This window comes from Quercus lobata, chromosome 5 (assembly GCF_001633185.2).
Source record: "Quercus lobata isolate SW786 chromosome 5, ValleyOak3.0 Primary Assembly, whole genome shotgun sequence".
Classification (NCBI taxonomy): Eukaryota; Viridiplantae; Streptophyta; class Magnoliopsida; order Fagales; family Fagaceae; genus Quercus; species Quercus lobata.
Genome location: NC_044908.1, coordinates 15,188,147 through 15,209,527, shown reverse-complemented (window position 1 = coordinate 15,209,527; position 21,381 = coordinate 15,188,147). Strand labels below are relative to the sequence as shown.

Sequence of the window (21,381 nt, the reverse complement as noted above, 5' to 3'; positions counted from 1 at the left end):
ATTTCTTACAAAATTCCCCTACATTTAGTGACGAAATATTTCGTCACTAAAAAAAATTTTTGTTGCTATATTTGTGACGAAAAATTCGTCACTAAAACTAATTTTTGTTTTTATTATTTTCATGGAATTGATATTAACCTGTAACCTATCATTACATTATTAAAACCTCACATTTGATTTACACATTTATTCCAACAACACATTTATAAAAAATTGATCCATACATTCCACAAGTTAAAATTAAAATAAGTATCCAATTTAAACTTCCTCCATACAATAATTGTTTGCAACACATACAATAATTGTTTGCAACACATACAATAACTTAAGATGTTTTATAACAATACAAAAAATGTTGCATAATATAATTAAAACCAACAGAAGATGTCTTCATATATCTTCAAATAATGCCTAAAGGAAATACCCTAAAGCCACCAATAAGATATCTGCACAAATATAAATCTTTAGTCAAATATAATTCTACTAAAGATTGAATAACCTATCACGTGACAAATATTAGTTTCAAATGATACATAAAAAATGAAGTGTTTTAACTTAAAGATAAAGTACTAACCAATAAGTGATTTAGCTTGAAGATGAACCACCTCCATAGGTAAAAGCGTCATCATAACCCTTGCTCCTCAAAAAATTAAGAATATTCTTTTAGACCTCATCTTGCTTAGCTCGCGCCTCTTGCTCCTTAGCTCGCTCCTCTTGCTCCTTAGCTCGCTCCTCTTCATCCCTAGCTCTTGCCTCTTTGAGCTCAATTATCTCACTTTCTAACCGATGAATATACTCCACCGAACTAGATGAGGCAATGGTTACTAGAGAAGAGGAAGGTCTCATGCCAAGTCCTTTTACAATACCGGATTTCTTCTTAAAAACCAAGTTTGAGATCTCCTCTTGTGTAAGGGGAATTGCATTAGGATCTTGACAATGATCCTCTTGCACTTTGAGAATGGTTTCCTACCATTTGAAAGAGAAAAAAACAAGCAATCACAACATTAATAATACATATGTCATATTCCCAAAAGGGTTAAATCCATCTGTAGCCAACCCTAACCTTACATTGCGAGGTTCGAGGGCAAAATCAGGATATTGCAAATTAAACTCCTTCCACTCCTCACTATCAGTTGGATGCCTCATTATCCCATCATCCACACGTTTGTCTATATACCATCTCATGTCCTTAGCTCTTTGGCTTGACATGTACAATCTCCTTAGTCTCGGTGTCAACGGGAAGTAACGCAATACCTTATGAGAAATCTTCTTACCTTGGGCACGTGTATCCTTGTACCTAGGCGCCTCACACACCGGGCATTTATCAAGGTTTTCATTTTCCTTCCAAAATAGTGCACAATCATTTTTGCATGCATCTATATGCTCGTATGACATGCCCAAGTCACGTAATATCTTCTTTGCTTCATAAGTTAACCTTGGAACCAAGTTACCTTTCGGTAAAACCTTTGTCAACAATTCTAGCATCATATCAAGTCCCTTATTACTCAAATTGGTCATTACCTTTACATTCAAGATCTCAATAACAAACTTCAAGATACTATAATCAGTGCAACCCGGATACAACTCACGCTTTGCATCTTCCTCAAGTTTGTCAAAATGATGCACCTCTTCATCTTCGATTACATTCCTCGGTTCCCCTCTAATTCGATCACCTACCAAGGCATCGATACCATCCATATGATCACCATCCGACATTTCATTATCATGAATGTTCTCGTTCAATACACGAGATTCTCCATGATTATGCCAATTAATGTAAGATTGCATAATCCCACGATGAAGCAAATGGATACGCACAGTATGAAGAGATTGTCGATAACAATTCACACAGTGAATACACGAACACGGAATATTACCACTCAAGTCCATAACCGCCTTTGCAAAATTAATAAATGCATTGACCCCTTCAATATATGGACGACTTAATCTGCCATTAGGTGTCTTACCCATTGTTATCCAACTTTTATCCATGTTTGACTACAATTGCAAGATGAATGCTATTTTAGCAAAATAAGGACAACTCATGCATAATGTATTCCAACATCTAAGTCTATAAGCTACTTAGGTAAAATAAGAATAACAAACCAACAATTCACAAGAAAACCAAACACAAACATCGCAACTATAATACTTATAAGTATTGAAATCTACTATTCATTACATCTAATCAACAATACCCAATCATAATTCAAAAGAATGTAAAACACTCCCAATATATATTTAAACCACATAACACCATGCAAGCCACCCGCTTACTCCAACACAACATACCACCACAAATCCAATTTCCAACATCACAAATATAAAATTTTATAGGTATTTAAATCAAATAAAATACTATTCATCACATCTAATCAACAATACTCATTCAAACCAACAATCCACAAGAAAACCAAACACAAACATCACAACTATAATGCTTATAAGTATTAAAATCTACTATTCATTACATCTAATCAACAATACCCAATCATAATTCAAAAGAATGTAAAACACTCTCAATATGTATTTAAACCACCTTATAACACCATGCAAGCCACCCGCTTGCTCCAACACAACATACCACCACAAATCCAATTTCCAACATCACAAATATAGAATTTTACAAGTATTTAAATCAAATAAAATAATATTCATCGCATCTAATCAACAATACTCATTCAAACCAACAATCCACAAGAAAACTAAATACAAACATCACAACTATAATGCTTACAAGTATTGAAATCTACTATTCATCACATCTAATCAACAATACCCAATCATAATTCAAAAGAATGTAAAACACTCCCAATATGTATTTAAACCACCTTATAACACCATGCAAGCCACTCGCTTGCTCCAACACAACATACCACCACAAATCCAATTTCCAACATTACAAATATAAAATTTTATAGGTATTTAAATCAAATAAAATACTATTCATCACATCTAATCAACAATACTCATTCAAACCAATAATCCACAAGAAAACCAAATACAAACATCACAACTATAATGCTTACAAGTATTAAATTCTACTATTCATTACATCTAATCAACAATACCCAATCATAATTCAAAAAAATGTAAAACACTCCCAATATGTATTTAAACCACCTTATAACACCATGCAAGCGACCCACTTGCTCCAACACAACATACCACCACAAATCCAATTTCCAACATCACAAATATAAAATTTTATAAAATTTTAACTAGAATTTACTTACTTTGCTCAAGCTAAGCTTACAACTTTCAGAAAAAGAAATCCAAAGTTATTGCAAATAATGTGTATTTAGCCTGCAAAAGAAAACTTAAATTTATAAGTCCTTCAATCTTGAAAATGATACAACTACTAGAAACAATAAGAAAGAAAAAATTATACCTGTGAAAATTAATGAAGAAGAGTTAGGAACTTAACCAAATGGGACATGTTACAGAGTATGTTAATGGTACCAGTTGTGCCACCAACCAAGAGAAATATTTGCGCATAATAAAGTATGAAGACTGAACACAACATCACCATAATTATAATACAAATCACAAGCATCCACATAATAAAAAAGAACCTAACCAAAGAGGCACACACAAGCAAATCTACTGCCTAGCCCTCTATTTGGTTGAGATGAAAGCCTTTTACAAGATAATATACCAAACAATTGTCCATTATTCATTTAGTTTCCTAAATTACAAGACATACAGCTCAACTACAACATATCATAGCAAATAGAGGGCTATGTAAAATTTCGAAATTTAAATTTTCCAAGTACTAATAGCAATAAATAGAAAATAGTGCCAGAAACTTCTCACAATTAAAGGGTAACTTTTACCTATCAACAAGCCTTGACTTTTCTCTGTACAAAATGAAGATTCCCCAAACATCCTAACATCTTGAACCAAAAAAGGAACCCCAAATTTGCTGCAAAACATGGAATTTTGAAGAAAAGCAATGCTCAGAAACCAAAAAAACTAGTTAAGGGATGAAATATAATATAATCTATATGCTTCTCTTTCTCCTCTTAAAAGTCTTATAAAATAGGAAGACTATTCAGGTATGAAACTTACATAGGTGATACAAATAGCCCAAAAGCAAAGATGTTCCCTGCAACAAATAAATGTGTATATTAACATATCATAATTATAAGATATTAACCATTATATTCCAATTTCTTTATGATTAGAGCAACAAATGAATTAATCTCATAAAATCCAATCTTTCATAACTATCTTGAATGTTGTAGTTAAGAGCCAATTAAAATTTTGACGGTTACCTACCCATCCACACATACAAATCACTGATGGTTCCAAATTTGTTAGAATAAAAGCATATCTGTTTCCTTTTCTAAAATGCACTGCTTCTCTTATTCCCATATTCATTTGTAAATATACTTAAATTTCCAGCCTAATTCTTGGGAATAATATTGACATTAAACAAGCCCCAGAGCCTAAATTTCCTAAAGGAGTGTCTAAACATAACTCCCCTCAGCACTTGCCAAAAGTGCATATGAAAGCAACCCCAGTGCAGCATGCATTTGAAGTGAAACTATAGTAAAACTTGTATATCAAATGAAACGTTCCTTATGTACCAATGCTCAGAAACCAAAAAAGAAAAGCAATAAATAAATATAATTTCAGGAGTCTCTTACTTGAAGTAGTTAAAAAAAATAAAAATAAAAAATAAAAAATCGAATCAGTGAAGGGAAGGCGAAGGGTCACCGGTTGGAAGTGGAAGCCGAAGGGTCGCTGGGAGCTGAATCGGCAAAGCGAAGGCGAAGCGTTGGTGTGGCTGGGAGCCGAAACGTCGCTGGGGTTTGATCGGCGACGACGATCAAGCAAAAGCGACGACGGCAAAAGTGACGACGGCAAAAGCGACGATGGCAAGCAAAAGCGACGACGAGCAAGCAAATAAGACGGCGAATCGATTCGGCAGCGACGGCAAGCATAAGCGACGGCAAGCAAAAGCAAAAGCGACGGCGAGCAAAAGCAAAGGCGACGGCGAGCAAAAGCAAAGGTGACGGCGAGCAAAAGCAAAGGCAACGATTCGACGGCGACGGCGAGCCTAATCGACGGCCGAATCGGCGATATGCGGATGGGCTATGAGGGAAAGAGAGAGTGAGGGAAAGAGAGAACAAAATCAGAAAAAGGGAAAAGTGAAACAAAAAAAAAAAAGGGCTGAAGATTATATGTATAAAACTTTTAGTGACGAACTCAATTCATCGCTATTGGATACCTTTAGCGACGAACTGGGATTCATCACTGATAACGAACCTATACTTATCAGTTTATTTTTAGCGACGACTTAATTTCGTCGCTATATGTTATGTTCAGCGACGAAAATCTTCGTCGCAAAAAACTGAAACTTCTAGCGACAAAAATATTCGTCGCTGTAGCTGAATTTGTTTTGGTACCGAAAATTTTCACTTGGCGCCTGAGTCATATTATGTAAAACGTTTAGTGACGAACTCGGATTCGTCGCTATATGTTATTTTCAGCGACGAACATTTTCGTTGCAAAAAATTAAACTTTTAGTGACGAAACGGTTCGTCGCTGTAGTTGAATTTAGTTTGGCACCAAAAATTTTTCACTTGGCGCCTGAGTGATATTAGTATAAAACTTTTAGTGAGGAACTCAGATTCGTCGCTGTTGGATACCTTTAGCGACGAACTGGGATTCGTTGCTGATAATATACTGATATATATGTTTTTATTTTTAGCGACGACTTATATTCGTCACTATATGTTATATACAGCGACGAAATATTTTTCGTTACTAATAGTGTTCTCACTAACACATTTAGCGACGAAATATTTCATCGCAAAAAACTTAATCCTATAGCGACGAAAATTTTCGTCACTGTAGTTGAATTTAGCTTGGCACCATCATTTTTTGCTTGGCACCTGAGTTCAACACAACATTTAGCGACGAAATCTAATTTTTGTCGCTAAATATTACTAATTTTTTTTATAAATAGCGACGAAATTTAAATTTCGTCGCTATATAGTACTTTTTTGCGAGGAAAAAATTTTCCTCACTAAAATTCGTCACTGAAACTACATTTTGTTGTAGTGTACAACCATAAAAAAATGTTACAAATTTTAAAAAGAAAAAGAAAAAGTGAAGTGGGGGTAGGGGAAAGTTGTTGGTAAAACCAAAGACTGATTGCTTTTTTCAATTTTTACGAGTTCCAACGTTTTCTTTTTTCAAATGTTCACAAGTTCCAACCAATTTTTTTGCTACATACACGGTATTAACTGACTTATCAAATCTTACTTCATCAATCAACATTATTTATCTTCGTTTCACTTGTTTTTAGCTCTCTCTCTCTCTCTCTCTCTCTCTCTCTCTCTCTCTCTCTCTCTATGTTCAGCTCTGCTTAGTAACCGCATTAAGCATCATCTTTGCCAACGTGAAGCTCATAAAATGATGGCTTAAGGAGGAAAAAGAGACAAGGAAGACCATATTCAACGCGAGGAGGAGAGAGATAGTTACTGCGATGGTGTTTTTGGATCGTTCAGTGTAATTTCAATTTCGGCCCGGTAATCATTATCTAGCCAAAATCCAGTATGTATTGCGGTAAGGCCGAAACAATGCCAGTATAGCCAGTATTTAAACCGGCACGAAATTACTATGTTTCGGTATTGGTTTATCCACCGGAACGGAAAATTTCGGCTGTATCGGCCAATACGATATGAAATTAACTACCTTGGTATATGATTGACATATGTTTATTTCTGATATGAAAAGCGCCCAACGTAGTGAGTCAACGAACAATGTGTTGAAGAAATACTTGAAATTGAAATATAATCTTTTGCCTTTTTTGGGGATATTGCTCTCGAGTCTTGTTTAATAGTTAATGTCAAGAACTACAAGTTAAGTTTAAAATGAGGCAAACAACACCAATTTTACAACTTGATGTAAAGATGTTGAGATAAAGTTGTACACCCCAAAAATTTTCAAAATGTTTCAAGATGAATATATAAAGATGGGGGATTGTAAAATTTTTGAGGTTAGTAAATCTGATACTATCACTAAATACAAATTTAAATATAGGCAAAAAAAAAAACTCAAGAGAACCTGGTTAAATATGAAGCCTCAACAACTAATATTCAATGCAATTGCATGAAGTTCAGCTTTGTAAGAATTTTTTGTGTCCATGTTTTGAAGGTTCTTGACAAAAAAAAAAAAAAAATTAAGATACTTCCGACTCATTATATATAAAAAAGATGGACACAAGATACAAAGGTTAGTTCTATCATGAACTATCATGGTGTTGATATTAAAGATAATGCTCAAGAGTCATTGGGAAAGGGTCACTCTCATTTATGTCACAAATTTTGTGAAATTCCCATACTTGCAACAGAGTCTAAGATAATGTATGATCATGTCAAAGATGTTCTAACACATTATTGAAGGATTTGCAAGAAATGAGGAAAAATTGTTATTCTCTTAGCATGAAGGATCAAATAGAGGTCTATGATGGAGTTGTTCTTGGGGATGTTTACAAGGTGATAGTGGATGTTAATCCCATGAGGACATAAATTTTCAAGACATACGTGGGATTAAAACAAAACCTACTATTAGATGTTCAAATCCAAGTTGAAAGGTGTGTTAAAATGACCAAGAAATCCTAATTCCCAAAGAAAAAAGGCATGTCAGTCAAGACAAGTTCAATCACTTGGATGCCTAAATAAAGTAAGATATGCTACATTGTACTATAATATATGAATCAATAGGTCCATAAATTTATTTTAAGTTTATGTGACAATTATTCTTTGCAACATGTTATAGGCCAATTCCTCAGTTAACATTAATTCTCTTGAAGAACATAGTAATGTTGAACAAGTTTCACAGTTGGTGGATTTCACACAGGTATGATGCTAGTAATTAGCTATTACGTCTAATTTCCTACTAACCAATTACTGCTATCCATACTAAAATTAATACATTCTTTCTATATCTAGCATCATCAAGTTTGTTTTCTCTTTTAATTCTCAGTTAAATTTTTTTTATTCTAAATGAGTAATTTATTAAGTGGCATATCAGCATTTGATACTATAGAATAAACTGCATGATCAATGTATAAAAATGGTTGTAATGCAAAACATTGACTGCAATACCGGTTTGTAACTGATTCTAATTTTATTTAAATAGTTTTCTTGCATGTGTCTATATCCTAATTAGGTAGTCTTTAGAAGTGATCTTTGGTTTGTTAAATATATTCAATGCTATAAGCAACATTAAAATTTCTCAGGTTTGAGTTTTCAAGTACTTTTCAATAGCTTGTGGTTTTTGAAATAATAAAAAATATATATATTGAATGAACACCTCATTACTTGAAATAATAAGATAAACATGTCATTGAAATTTGTTAAAATGTCAAATGCAGGAATTTATCTTTTGTAGTCATTTGGTTGGATAAGACCATGATGTTGGACAATTTGTTGAGACAAATTGGGTATGCATATTCCTTGTGATTTTTGCTACAACTTGAACCTATAATTTTCCTAAGTTTTTATTTTTTATTTTTTTTATACATATATTTATATTTGGTGGCATATTTGCAGGTTTCAATCGCTCTTGATGATAAGTGATAATCCTTGAAGAGCAACATATTGGAGACTTTTTGAATTATATTTTTGGAGAGCATGTCTTACTTGGCAAGCTAGTCAATATTTTTGGACAATTTTTTGCATAGCTATTGGACAATATATTGCACATACAAATGATAGCTAGTGAACAACAACATATTGGATAATTTGTTTGAAACAATATCTAACAATTTTTGTAACTAACGAAGCTACTAAAACATGTTAGGTTCTATATTTGCATGCTCGAGTAGCTTCTAGTTAGGCACTAATGATATATGTAAATGACAAATATTTTTGAATGCATTGGAAATGTACATTTTTATATGTTAAAATCCATATGTGTATAACTACATATTATGTAATGAAAAAGTTTTGTATATGCCTTTTTTGTTTCATTGCTAGGTGGTGTTCAGTTTTGGTTTTTATGTTTCATGATGGCTTTGTTTCATGTTGCAAAATTTATAAACTAGAACAAAGTGGTATATTACAGAAGCTTTATGACTTTTCAGAATGCAAGTCATGTTTGCAACTTCTTCAAAACAAGTGAATATTTTATTGAACTAAGCAAAAATAGATAGAGACAAAGTACTTATAGGCTATCCAAAGCCAAGTGCAATTACCAAATCAAGCAAACCAAGGTTAAACAAGAATACAAGCAATTATAGGCCAACAAGCCAAGACAGTTTCCAAAACAAATTACTAAAAGGAAACAAAAAGGCTATTCAACAACATTTCAGCCAATCTTTAGTGTAAACTTGAGGCAATATCTCTCACTTTTAGCATAATTCACTGCAGGCAGAGGTGCATAATTGAGGTAAATATCTCCCACTTTTTTTCAGTAATGATATCTACATTATGGCTTAAGTTGTGCTCGTCTCTAAGAATATCAATTAACACACGTTCCTATACAAAGTCCAATGGAAATAACTTTCGTTTTCTCCTTCATTTTCAGTTCTTGGCTTTCTTTTCGTTTTTTTTTTTTTTTTTTTTTTTTTTTTTTTTTTTTTTTTTTTTTTTTTTTTTTTTTTTTTTTTGCTTACCCATGCTTACATCCATCCCTCCCATTCCCTATATGTTGAAATAATCATGATAAAAAAAATAAAAAATAAGCATCTTATAAATGCAAACATTAAATGATATGACATATATGCTAAAAAAGAATAAATATAATAAGGCCAATGGTAAATACATTTTTCAAAGATAATTTATCGAGGGATGAAAGCAATATGAGAGCTTCTATATCATAGTATTTTTGCTTGTATTAGCTATTCCCTTTCTACAAAAATACAATACTCAAATCACATGTACATGTCAAATAGCCCAAGTTTTTTTTTTTTTTTTTTTTTTTTAGAATAATGGGGATTATATATAAATGAACAAGCAGCACTCAAAGTTGTAACATTACAAAGTTTAGTGCAAAATTTCACAAAACTCAACTAAGAGCTACTATTAAGAACAAGTGTAGTGACTTCGCATTTCATAATACAAAGTACAAGGCTTCACAAATTGTCGAATAAAGGACTACGGATTTCAACTAAGCCATCCAACCATAACAGCCTATTGAATTTTGGTTCCCCATTCAATAATTGCATAGAAAGCGCATAATGCAATTACATATAATACAACAAATATTTTTTTTTTTTTATCAAACTACTAATTAACACATCACAATTTTAATGCCTACCCACAAACTATGAAAATCCACATTCTACTCAAGCATGAGTTTGAACTTTGAAACCATTCCCCTAAGTCTGCTCTGAATTATGTAGTAACTAGGGGTATTAGTGTATCGTTTCTGCTTTAACACAAGTCTGTAATGGCTTTTTCATTTTCCAGTCAATTTTTTATTTTCATTCTCATTATGTTCTTTGTAATTCTTCCTAAAACCCCACCCAACAAGCAAGGAACTCCCCTATACAACGGTTGGCCCAAACTCCACTATCAAAGCCTCCTCTAAGAATCCTGCCACCCTCCTTCACAACTTCTAGTGTCCCTCCTCAACTCTCTATTGATCTAAAATTTAAAGAGAGCTTGCACCATGATCAAAGTTTAGTTACAACAAACCCAACTATCACTGGTAATCACTACTAACAAAAACTAATAGGAAAATTAAATAGACAGTACAACATTAGTTTTAGACAATTCCACCAATACTCGAGGCTACAAAACTCAACTAAAATCAGGCAAGCTCCAATATTCAAACTTCGAAAATCAATCACAAACAATGAACAACAATAGAACTAACAAAACCACACATAATCTCAAATTTGTTAATGGAAAACAAACCTCAAAAAAGGTTTAGCAGTTGTCTTTGTCCTCGTTGTAGAGATTACCATGAACGAAATCATCTGCCTTTGTCATAGAGATAACTGCAAAAAGAATCGTCTTTGTCTTCATCACATATATAATTGTGAAAATAATCATCTTCATCACACACGGATTGCCACAAAAAGAAGGGTTTGGAGGGGTGGTTCTCGGCAACTATAGTGTGGGTGGGGGATCGGAGTGGTGGAATGAGAGAGGTTTGAAGGGTGTAGCACCAATAGAGAGGGAAGGGATTCGATGTGTGGAACGGTGGAAAGTGGTGGATGGGTGGGACCATGAGAGACAAGAGAAAAATTGGGAGGAATTAGAGGAGGGAGAATGGGTTGGTGCTAAAAACGATCGAAGAAAGAGAGAAAGGGTCTGGAACAAAGGAGAGAGATGGAGAAGGAATTTGGGGAGAGAGAGAGAGAGGGTTTAGGTGATGATGGAGAGAAATAATTATTTATTTTTTTAATAAAAAAAAAGATAAGGAAAAGTGGTCTAACGTTTGAGTTAACGAGAGTCAGTTTTTGAATTTGAGCTTTAGTTGGTTTTATTTTTTTTTTTTTTTTTTTTTTTTTCCCCTTCAAAATAGCACAAATTTTCAAACAATTTTGTTAATTAACACAGTTTTCAAACTATTTAGGAAACTAACATCTCAAGTTTGTTAGACTTGATTTTACTAGCAAATTGTATCTTAAAAACTCTATTTCTTGGGGGGAAATCGAGTTTGTAAATCTCGAGTTCCTAGTCTGAAAAACCAAAGACCCCACTCTCTACTTCCTTCTTCCTTCTTCTTCTCAAACTCAAAAATCACAATCATAGCACTAATATCGGAGCGGCTCTTAGAATTAAAAAAAAATGGGGAACTGGAGAAAAAGAGAGAAAGCAGAGACAGGCCTACACCAAGAAGAACAACCACCTTCCCAATTGGGATAGCCATCGCTGATTCGCCATTGAGATGAGAACAAGTGGGTATAGGTCTCCTCTTCTACTCCGGGGGTATGAATAGCGTTTGTTGGGTTTTGGTTTGTAGGTTCCGATCGAGATGAGTTGTGGCATGTTTGTTGGGTTTGGGTTTGAGTTTGCAGGGTTTCGATTGGCTTTGATTGGTATGAGGTGTTGGGTTTAGGTTTGTGAGGAAGGTTTTGATTGGAATGGATCGTACCTAGGTTTTGCTAGTTTTGCTCGGATCAGATCAAAACTGTGAGGAAGGTTTTGCTAGAGTTGATTGGATCGGATCAGACCTATGAAGAGGAAGAATTTGCTAGATTTGGTTGAAGGCAATGAAAGGAATTCTTTGTGAAACTCGAGTCTTCTGAGCTCAATTTCAATGTGGCCAGATCAAAGAACTTGAGTCTTTAGTACTTGAGTTATATAGAAAAATCAAGTCTAACAAACTCGAGATGTTAATTTCCTAATAATTTCAAAACTGTGTTAACTAACAAAATCTTTTTGAAAAATGGTCTTAACTATTGATTGAGAAAGTTAAGAAAAAAAGTGAAAAAAAAAAAAAGTAAAAGTAAAAGTGAAAAAAAGTAAAAAGTTTTTATTTTTTTTATTTAATTTTTTTTTTTTGATGAGAGATGATAAGGTGATATTTCACTAGTTTCTAATCCTATGAACCTAACCTTTTCAATAATATTTAAAAATAAATAATAAAAAAAACCCTAACATTTTCCGCATGTGGGATCCACCACGCGTAATTATTCTTTGATTTTGGTATGGATTTCTTATTCAGTACGAAAAATACTGTAAAACCACCCGTTGAATCGATTCAATGGTTCACATTTGATTCACAAGAGCTTCCAGAGTTCTCTTGTTTACGCTTTGACTACTCACGTCTTTTGCAAATTAAGAAGAAATCATGGCCGGAGCTTTGGTCGGTGGGGCATTTCTATCTGCGTTCCTCCAGGTGGCGTTTGATAGAGTGGCTTCTCGCGAGGTCCTAGACTTTCTCAAGGGAAGAAACGACATTTGTGGATTGCTGCGAAAGTTGAAGATAAAGCTGCTATCTGCTAACGTGGTTCTTAATGACGCGGAGGAGAAGCAGATTACAGATCCAGCTGTGAAAGAGTGGCTGGACGAGCTTCAAGATGCTGTCTATGATGCAGATGAACTCCTCGATGAGATTGCCTATGAAGGCTTGCGATGCAAGATAGAAGCTGACTCACAATCACAAACCGGCACTAGTCTGGTACAGAACCCTATCCCTTCTTCTGTTAGTTCATCTGAATTTGAAAAGATACTGGAAAATTTAGAATTTATAATAGAACAAATGGGTGTCCTTGGTCTGAAAGAGGTTTCTGGTGGAGTACCAGTACCATCACCACGAATATCAACTTCTTGCCAAGAAAAATGTGGTGTTTTTGGTAGAGAAATGGATAAAGAAGCGATATTTAGGTTGTTGCAATCAAATGAGGCAAGTAGCGATGAGATATGTGTTGTGCCCATAGTGGGTATGGGCGGGATAGGTAAAACAACACTCGCTCAGTTTGTATACAACGACGGTAGAGTAGATCAGAGTTTTGACCTCAAAGCATGGGTTTGCGTTTCAGTAAATTTTAATAGTTTTGAGATATTCAAAACTATTTATGAGGAGGTCACTTTGTCTCCTTGTAAATTCAAAAATTTGACTACGTTGCAAACAGAAATTAGAAAGGCTTTGAAGGGGAAGAAATTTTTTCTCGTTTTAGATGATGTGTGGAATGAGAATTATAATAAGTGGGATGACCTTCTTCAAGTTTTTAAATGTGAGGCACAAGAGGTTAAGATCATTGTTACCACACGGAGTGAAAGAGCTGCATCCATTGTACAGACTATTCCAACTCATCATTGTGTAAAGGAATTGTCAGATGACATGTGTTGGGATTTATTTATAAAACATGCATTTGGAAATGGAAAGTCCTATGCAGACTTTGAGGTGATTGGTAAACAAATTGTCAAAAAGTGTGGAGGCCTACCTTTAGCTATAAAAACAGTTGGAGGTTCATTACGTTCAAATAAAAACCCAACTCATTGGAAAAAGATTTTGAAGAATCATATATGGGATTTACCAGAAGCCAAAACTGATATCCTTCCAGCTTTAAGATTGAGCTATCACTACCTCCCATCACATTTAAAGCGATGCTTTGCTTATTGCTCAATTTTCCCAAAAGATTATGAATTTAATAAGGAGGAGTTGATTTTGTTATGGATGGCAGAAGGTTTATTGGAGCAACCCAAAGAAGATATGCGTATGGATTCTATGGAATTTGAAGAAATAGGTGAAGAATACTTTAATGATCTAGTATCAAGGTCATTTTTCCAACAATCAAATAAGTCTGAATCATGTTTCTTAATGCATGATCTTATCAATGACTTGGCAAAATCCATATCTGGGAAAGTTTGTTTTAGTTCACTAGATGATGAGTCCAATGTAATAACAAAAAAGATACGTTATTTTTTATATTCTGGAGCTTACTATAATGACTATAAGAAATTTGAGATTTGTTATGAAGCTAAGGGTCTACGAACCTTCTTGGTAAAAGCATGTTCAAGCGCTTGGTTTAATGGATATTACAAAACAGAAAAGATGATGGATGACTTGTTGGGGACATTTAAGTATTTGCGGGTGTTATCATGGTCTGAACGTGTGCACATAAGGGAGATAAGGGAGTTGCCTGTTTCTATTGGTAATTTGCAACATCTACGTTATTTGAATATTTATGGCACTGATATCACACACTTGCCTGATTCATTATGTAGATTGTATAATTTGCAAACCTTGATATTGTCGTCACGAATCACCAATTTGCCGATCAACATGGGTAAACTAATCAACTTGCGCCACCTGGATAATTCTCGAAGCCATATGAAAGAGATGCCACCACAAATGGGTAAATTAAAAAAACTCAGAAAGTTGCCTGTTTTTGTTGTGGGCAAACATGGTGGATCTAGCATTAGAGAGTTAGGGGAGCTTCATCATCTTTTTGGAAAATTGTCTATATTGAACTTGGAAAACGTTCATTGCACTATAGATGATTCAGAGATTCCAAAGGTTATGTTAAAGGATAAGCAAGATCTAACTGAGTTGGTGTTGGAATGGGATTTTCTTCGCTACATTGAAGATTCAATAAAGGAAAAAAGTTTACTTGAGCAGTTGTGTCCTCATACAAACTTGAATTCTCTCACCATCAAATATTATGGGGGTACAAGCTTTCCAAATTGGTTAGGAGATTCTTCATTCCTGAATATGGTATCCTTAAAGCTTGACAGTTGTATGTATTGCTTCGCATTGCCTCCACTTGGACAGCTACCTACATTGAAGAAACTCGAAATTTATGGTTTGGTACGAGTTGTAGCTGTGGGTCGTGAGTTCTACGGGAATGGTTATTCTACGATTAAGCCGTTCAGATCCCTTGAGTATTTAAGCTTTGCCTACATGCTAGAATGGAAAGAATGGGTTACATTCGAAGATGAAGTTTTCTCTCGTCTTCAAGAGCTTCACATAAGTGGTTCTCCCAAGCTAAGCGTTCTACCCAATTGCCTTCCCTCTTTGACCAAGCTTGAAATTAGACGTTGTGAGCAGCTTGTTTCACTTCCTAGGGCTCCTGTCCTCCATGAAATTGAATTGCTCTGGAATTGGAAAATACAGTTTGCAAGTGGTCATTACTATCCATCACTTGAATGTATGACCATAAGGGGTGTTTGTGATTCAATGTCACTAGAGTTTTTCCCTAAGCTCAAATATATCATAATATATGATTGTGAAAATTTCGAATATCTCACTAGTTTAGAAATCAAGAATTGCCCTAATTTCATATCCTTTCCTAGTGGAGGACTCCGTGCCCCAAAATTAACAAAGATGAAGCTTGAAAGTTGCAATAAGTTACAATCACTACCTGAAGGGATGCACACCCTCCTCCCATCTCTTATAACTTTGGAACTGTTAGACTGTCCAGAATTGGAATCATTTCCTGAAGGTGGTTTGCCCTCCAATTTGGTAAAACTTGACATCTCCAGTTGCAACAAACTCATTTCCTGTCGCATGGAGTGGGGATTGCAAAGTCTCCACTCTCTCAAAGAATTCTCCATTGCCCATAAATATGAAGAAGTGGATTCCTTTCCAGAGGAGGTGTTGCTGCCTCCCTCTCTTACCTATTTCTCTATCTTAGATTTTTCAAATATGAAATCACTCAACGGTAAGGGGTTTCAACACCTCGCCTCTCTTAAAACCTTGAGCATTGAGCGCTGCCATAAGCTTGAGTGCTTACCAGAAGAAGGCTTGCCCACCTCTCTTTCTCAATTACATATCTTGGGTTGTCCTTTGTTGAAACAACGCTGTGAAAAAGAGAAAGGGGAAGACTGGCTCAAGATTGCTCACATCCCCAACATAGTAATGAGCTATGAGTCATTGAACACTTCTGCCCAGGTACTTATTCTACTCTAATATTAACTTTTCTTCTGCTTATTTGCTCAATTTTGTTAATTGCCATCAAGTTACAGACAAAGTTTTTAGTTTTTCTATGATTACCAAAAATTTCTTTTCAAAGAAGAGTTTTTTTTTTCTTTAGTGGGCATTTGAAATTCATCAAGCATGATAACTCCTATAAAAATAACTTCATCAATCTTCTAAATTTTTTTTACCTAAAAAAATTCTATTTAATATAAATTTTTTTATGAGAAGCTTTAAAGTATGATATTTATTTTTTTTATACAGGTAAATATCACATTAAAAGCTTGAAAGTATGATTATACAATCAATAAAAAAAAAATTGTCTGCACTGCATAAAGGAAAAATCCATTTTCCCATAAAGAACATGTTCTTAAAAAAAAAAAAAAAAAAAAAACAGATGAGCCTACTGTTAGAACATGTGATTAAATGATTAAATATATTATTTCCTAATAGTTTTAAGTTCTTGAGAGAATTGTTAATTTAACATGGTATTAAAGCATGGGGTCCTGAGTTCAATTCTTGTCTCCTCCACCCTACCTCCTATTGCAAACGACCAATCAATATGTTTAATGAGTTGATAAAAAAAAGAGAAGAAACTTGTTTCTTCAAATTATTTAACCAAAGTTTTATTCTGGTAGTAAATTTTTTTTGGCACACCTATGTCAGAGATGCTGTCAAATGTTTTCAACATGACGATAGATTCTCATTTCATTGCCTTTCTTTTGCAATGTTACTTTTACTTGTGAATAACAAGTGCCTCACACACTCACTGTCAATTTCATGCCACTGCTGCAGGGCCTTCTGGATTGTTTATGAACCCCTGTCTGATATGTTTTCAAGTCACTGTAAAAGCTCGTCCTCCCATTCTTGCTGGAGCTTCTATTGCCTATTATACATTCACTACATTTCTACTATGGACTTGTGAAGTAGGAAAAAAAAAAAGGATTTTTGCAGCAATGGATTAAGCTAAGGTAATGCAAATTTTCCAGCATATGTATTTGATGATTAAGACATTTGTATTTTAGTTAAAGAGTATTTTAAGTATATTGCAATTTGACATGGGCAATGGCATGCTATTTAATCTCAGGTAGGCACTGGTGCAGTTGAAAGCTAGTGCTACTTATTTACCTTCTAATAGTAGCTGAAACACTGCTTGTGTGTGGAGAGGACTTGCTAAGACTATTTCTCTTTGAGATTTTGAAATTGGTGGTGGATGGGAATTGGAAGTCCTCTCCAGAGGACAGGTTGCTGTATTTGGGTTTTTCTTCTCTTTCCAACTAGAGAGAACTCAAAAGCTTTAGTACATGACTGCTCTTGCTGTCCTTAACCAGTTGGGGCTGCCACTACTACCAAGAACTATAAATTTTAAATTGTCCTATGTTGAGACGATGGTGCCAAAGGCAGCAGGGAGGAAGGGGGTGAATTGGCCCAAGATTGCTCAGGTACTTGTTCCATGACAGATCAAGGAACTCTCATGTCATTACCAGCAATTACAAATACACTTTAAAAACGAGAGATGCTAAGTGGTGGTTAGGTTTGTTCAATTGATTTTTGGTCCTGTAATCATAAATGATTTCTAAATCTTTATCAGCTCTTATTCAGGTTTTAAGACACAAAATGAGAAAAATGTTGAGGCCAAAGCTGGTGTAAGATTTGAGGTGGTTGCTACCAACAAAATGAACCTCTTGCAATCAAAACTTCTGGAGAGCTAAATTTACATCCAATGCAATGCAATGATGTCTGTCCTGCCAGCATGTTCTGTTTACTTCCAAGTTTGGACTGCCATATGTACATTGATGTATTGGGTGGACTAGTAGAGAGGGTCAGAGAATAAGAGCAATGGAGAGAATTGTGCCTTATAGCTCCAATTTTAGCTCCTAGATTTGACAGGAGGCTCCCTTTGGCAATTTATAGGATGTCAATAATGATCATGGCCTCTAGATCTTATCAATTGCCATGTGAGTTTGTTCAATTGACTTCTGAAGTATTCCTAAATTCATACTTTGTTTTTGGGGTACTTTTCTGATGCTATTGAGCTTTCTTCTTATTTGATTTATTTCCAGTAATTTTTTACTTTGTGCGCGTGTATGTGTGTTTCAAGACCAATTATATATTTATTGAATTAATTTATTTTCTTTGAACTTGTATGTCCATTTATGAAACAATACCTAAGAAAGAAGGGGAAAAAAGTGGTGCAAGAGGGCTCACATCCCCTGCCTACATATGGACAATAAGCTCAATATACAAGCTAAAATTCCAATGTGGAAAGCCCCTGTTTTAGGGTCAAGTCCTTTGTTGAACTCAACTACTTCATGTTTGATTTTATTTATATTTATTGTAAGGTTTATTTTTGAATAAATATGATTGACGATGGTGACACACGTAAATGTCTCATGAGAGTCCTGCTAAATATAAACTATGCCTAACCTTTAATAGTCCTTATTGTTTCTTCTTATCTTTACTACCAATTATCTTATCTTTATTTGAGTAGTCTAGTTATCTAGTTATCTTATCTCTATTTGAATGTTTGAATAGTTATCTAGTTATCTTATCTAGGAGATTGTTACTCTCTAAATAAACGTTGACGGCATTAGGCCGTGATGAATTTGCTATTGTACTGTGGTTTTTCGTCCACCCAAAGGAAGTCTTTTATCAAATTCCATCTCTGTTCCCATCTGATCTGACACAGGTTAATACTCGACAGAGGATTGGCTGAAGATCAGTGCCATAATCAGTTTCTGCCTTGAGCTCAAGTACGTGCCAGCCAGAAGATGGGCTGCCTACCTCCTTTTCTTTACTGAGCATAGTTGGGTATTGTCTTTTTTTGAAGGAAAGGTACCATACTACCATATGAAGAAGGGAAAGAATGGAACAAGACTGCTCATTACTCCATATCAATGATGAAGTGATCATATAAGCCAAGAGTATAGACAAAGTTCTCATCCGCTGTTTTCTTCATCACATGTTCTTAAGAAACCAGCTAGTTGTCAAATTGATTTGTTCTCTCTTTTATTGGATACTTAAATTTAATTGATGTTACTTTTAATGAATCAGAATGTTTTCCTGCTTGCTTCTTCCCATACACAGAGGGGTGGTCTGCAATTCCTCAGGCTTGTTCTTCTAAATATGTGCTTCTATAAAAAAGATCTCCATTTCGTTGTCAATGCTCAATGTATTTGTTGATTAACAGATTATTCTAAAAAATCTCCATTCAAAAGAGTCCTTTGCTTACCAATGTATTTGTTGACTAACAGATTTTTCTAAGGGTTTGTTTGTGCAAGATGCGTGTGCGGAATTGGACTTGGGTAAAGTATGGCAGGCTATTTAATGTTGGATCATGCTGCGAAGGAAGACACTTTGTGAAAAAAGTATAGTACTACAAAAGTTTTTGCCACAATTGTGATGTAATAAGGGTTTGTTTGAATTGAACTTATTGTTGCTGAAACTGAAAACTGAAAATACTGTAGCAAAGTAATTTTTAAATGTATGAATAGTGCCATAGGATCCATTTTTAATATTTTTAAATGTGTGAACAGTGCATGCACAGTATGTGAACAGTGCATGCACAGTATGTGAACAGTGCATGCACTGTTTATAAACAGTGAATTTTGTCTCTGAAAGTCAATAACTAGGCTTAAAAAAAAAAAAAAAAAAAATCCATGTGTAAGTGATAGTTAATTATTTAAAGTGTGTCATGTCAAGGTTATGGTAAAAAAATTATGAAATAATTTGTGGTCTTAAATGTTAGATCATGTTTATTTTATTTTATTTTTTTTATAGCTAAGATGATGCTATTATATCAGGCTGTAACTCTATTTTATTTGGAGCATACATGGATATGTGTGCAAATGTGGGGCCAAATTAACCATACTAGAGCAATACATCAGTTTGTAAAAATATTCATATTTATTTTAATATAAAAATATACATTTTCTATTTTATAAGACAATTTTTTAAAAACACTTACATTAGATTATGGGTAAATTACAAAGTTAGTTTCTATCTTTTGGAACATATTTCAATTTAGTTTTTAACATTTTAATTGTGTCAATTTAGTTCTTAACTTTTTTAATGTCATATCAATTTAGTCCTGTAATTATTTTTTGGATGGAAAAAGTTAATGTGTCAAACATAACAATAAAAATTTATTTTTCATATGATATCAACTGCTATGCTATCATATCAGCATAACTTTTATATAAAAAAATTGTGACTAACCTCACATTTAAAATAAATTGATAATTAAAAATTGATTTAATATTTAAATATGTCACATCAGTATTTAAATGGAAAAAAAAAATCCAAATAACCAAAATTTTTCATATTCTTTATACTTTCTTTTAATTTTTCTTGCATTTTCTCGATAATCAAACGCATCTGCGTTCAAAAAATATCCAAAAAGAAAAACAACTTTACTTTTTAAAAAAAAAAATAATATGTAGAACTTTTAATGAACCAACCAAAGAACTTAGGAGGAGCCCATGTTAGAACCAAGACAAACCTCCTGTAAGAAAACGTTAACAAAAGCTTGGGGCCTGAACTTAAATCAAGGAAAAAAAAAAAAAAAAAAAACCTATTCTTCAAAGATCACCTAGCCAACACATGAGGAGTTCCGTTTGGCAAGGGCATTTGAAGAGTGTTTTCTATGATTTAATGCTCAAAACCGTGGGGCCCACTCTGGAGAAAGTTGTTTGGTAAGGGTATTGTATTTAGATAACAGTACTCAATAGAAGAGCATTTACACTCGCACTTGTATATTGCATATGTTGAGATATTTTACCATCAAAGCATGAAAAATATGCTCTATCCGCATTGCTAATTGTAAGTAAAAAAAAAAAAAAAAAAAAAAAAAAATTGCAATAGTGCTATAGTACGTCTAACATATAAGACAATACTGTAGCAACTTGTAAAACTTAAACTCTATATTTTATTAGTTTCTCCTCTCTCTCTCTCTCTCTTTCCCTGAATCACTTTTCTCTCTCTCTTTCAATCACTTCTAGGTTATATATTTTATTGGATAGATATATTATTTTAATGTATTGTATA

At 34.0% G+C, this 21,381-nt stretch overlaps 2 protein-coding genes across 4 annotated transcripts; one reads left to right on the top strand and one right to left on the bottom strand.

Annotated features, from left to right (window-relative positions):
• Nucleotides 1–663: 663 nt before the first annotated feature.
• LOC115990033 lies at nt 664–1,971 on the bottom strand. The gene is made up of 2 exons (XM_031113894.1): nt 1,069–1,971; nt 664–966 (listed from the first exon to the last, which is right to left on the bottom strand). Exons 1-2 carry the CDS (start codon nt 1,969–1,971, stop codon nt 664–666), a joined length of 1,206 nt encoding a protein of 401 aa, XP_030969754.1.
• A 10,679-nt stretch (nt 1,972–12,650) lies between these two features.
• Nucleotides 12,651–19,784, top strand: LOC115992168 (putative disease resistance protein At3g14460). Of its 3 annotated transcripts, none has more exons than XM_031116253.1 (5): nt 12,651–16,311; nt 17,131–17,306; nt 17,427–17,777; nt 17,938–18,293; nt 19,025–19,784. In XM_031116253.1, exons 1-2 carry the CDS (start codon nt 12,766–12,768, stop codon nt 17,149–17,151), a joined length of 3,567 nt encoding a protein of 1,188 aa, XP_030972113.1. In that variant the 5' UTR covers nt 12,651–12,765; the 3' UTR covers nt 17,152–17,306; nt 17,427–17,777; nt 17,938–18,293; nt 19,025–19,784. The 3 variants fall into 3 exon arrangements, with proteins under 3 accessions (XP_030972113.1, XP_030972111.1, XP_030972112.1); XM_031116251.1 differs by having other exon boundaries at nt 17,423–17,777; XM_031116252.1 differs by having other exon boundaries at nt 17,423–17,777; nt 17,938–18,349.
• Nucleotides 19,785–21,381: the final 1,597 nt, after the last annotated feature.

Bases quoted from the DNA above. Each gene is read 5' to 3' on its own strand.
- LOC115992168 (XM_031116253.1), top strand. From the start codon at position 12,766: ATGGCCGGAGCTTTGGTCGGTGGGGCATTTCTATCTGCGTTCCTCCAG. The intron at 16,312-17,130 runs GTACTTATTCTA...CCACTGCTGCAG, and splicing joins CATTGAACACTTCTGCCCAG to GGCCTTCTGGATTGTTTATG.
- LOC115990033 (XM_031113894.1), bottom strand. From the start codon at position 1,971: ATGGGTAAGACACCTAATGGCAGATTAAGTCGTCCATATATTGAAGGG. The intron at 967-1,068 runs GTAAGGTTAGGG...TTCAAATGGTAG, and splicing joins TTGCCCTCGAACCTCGCAAT to GAAACCATTCTCAAAGTGCA.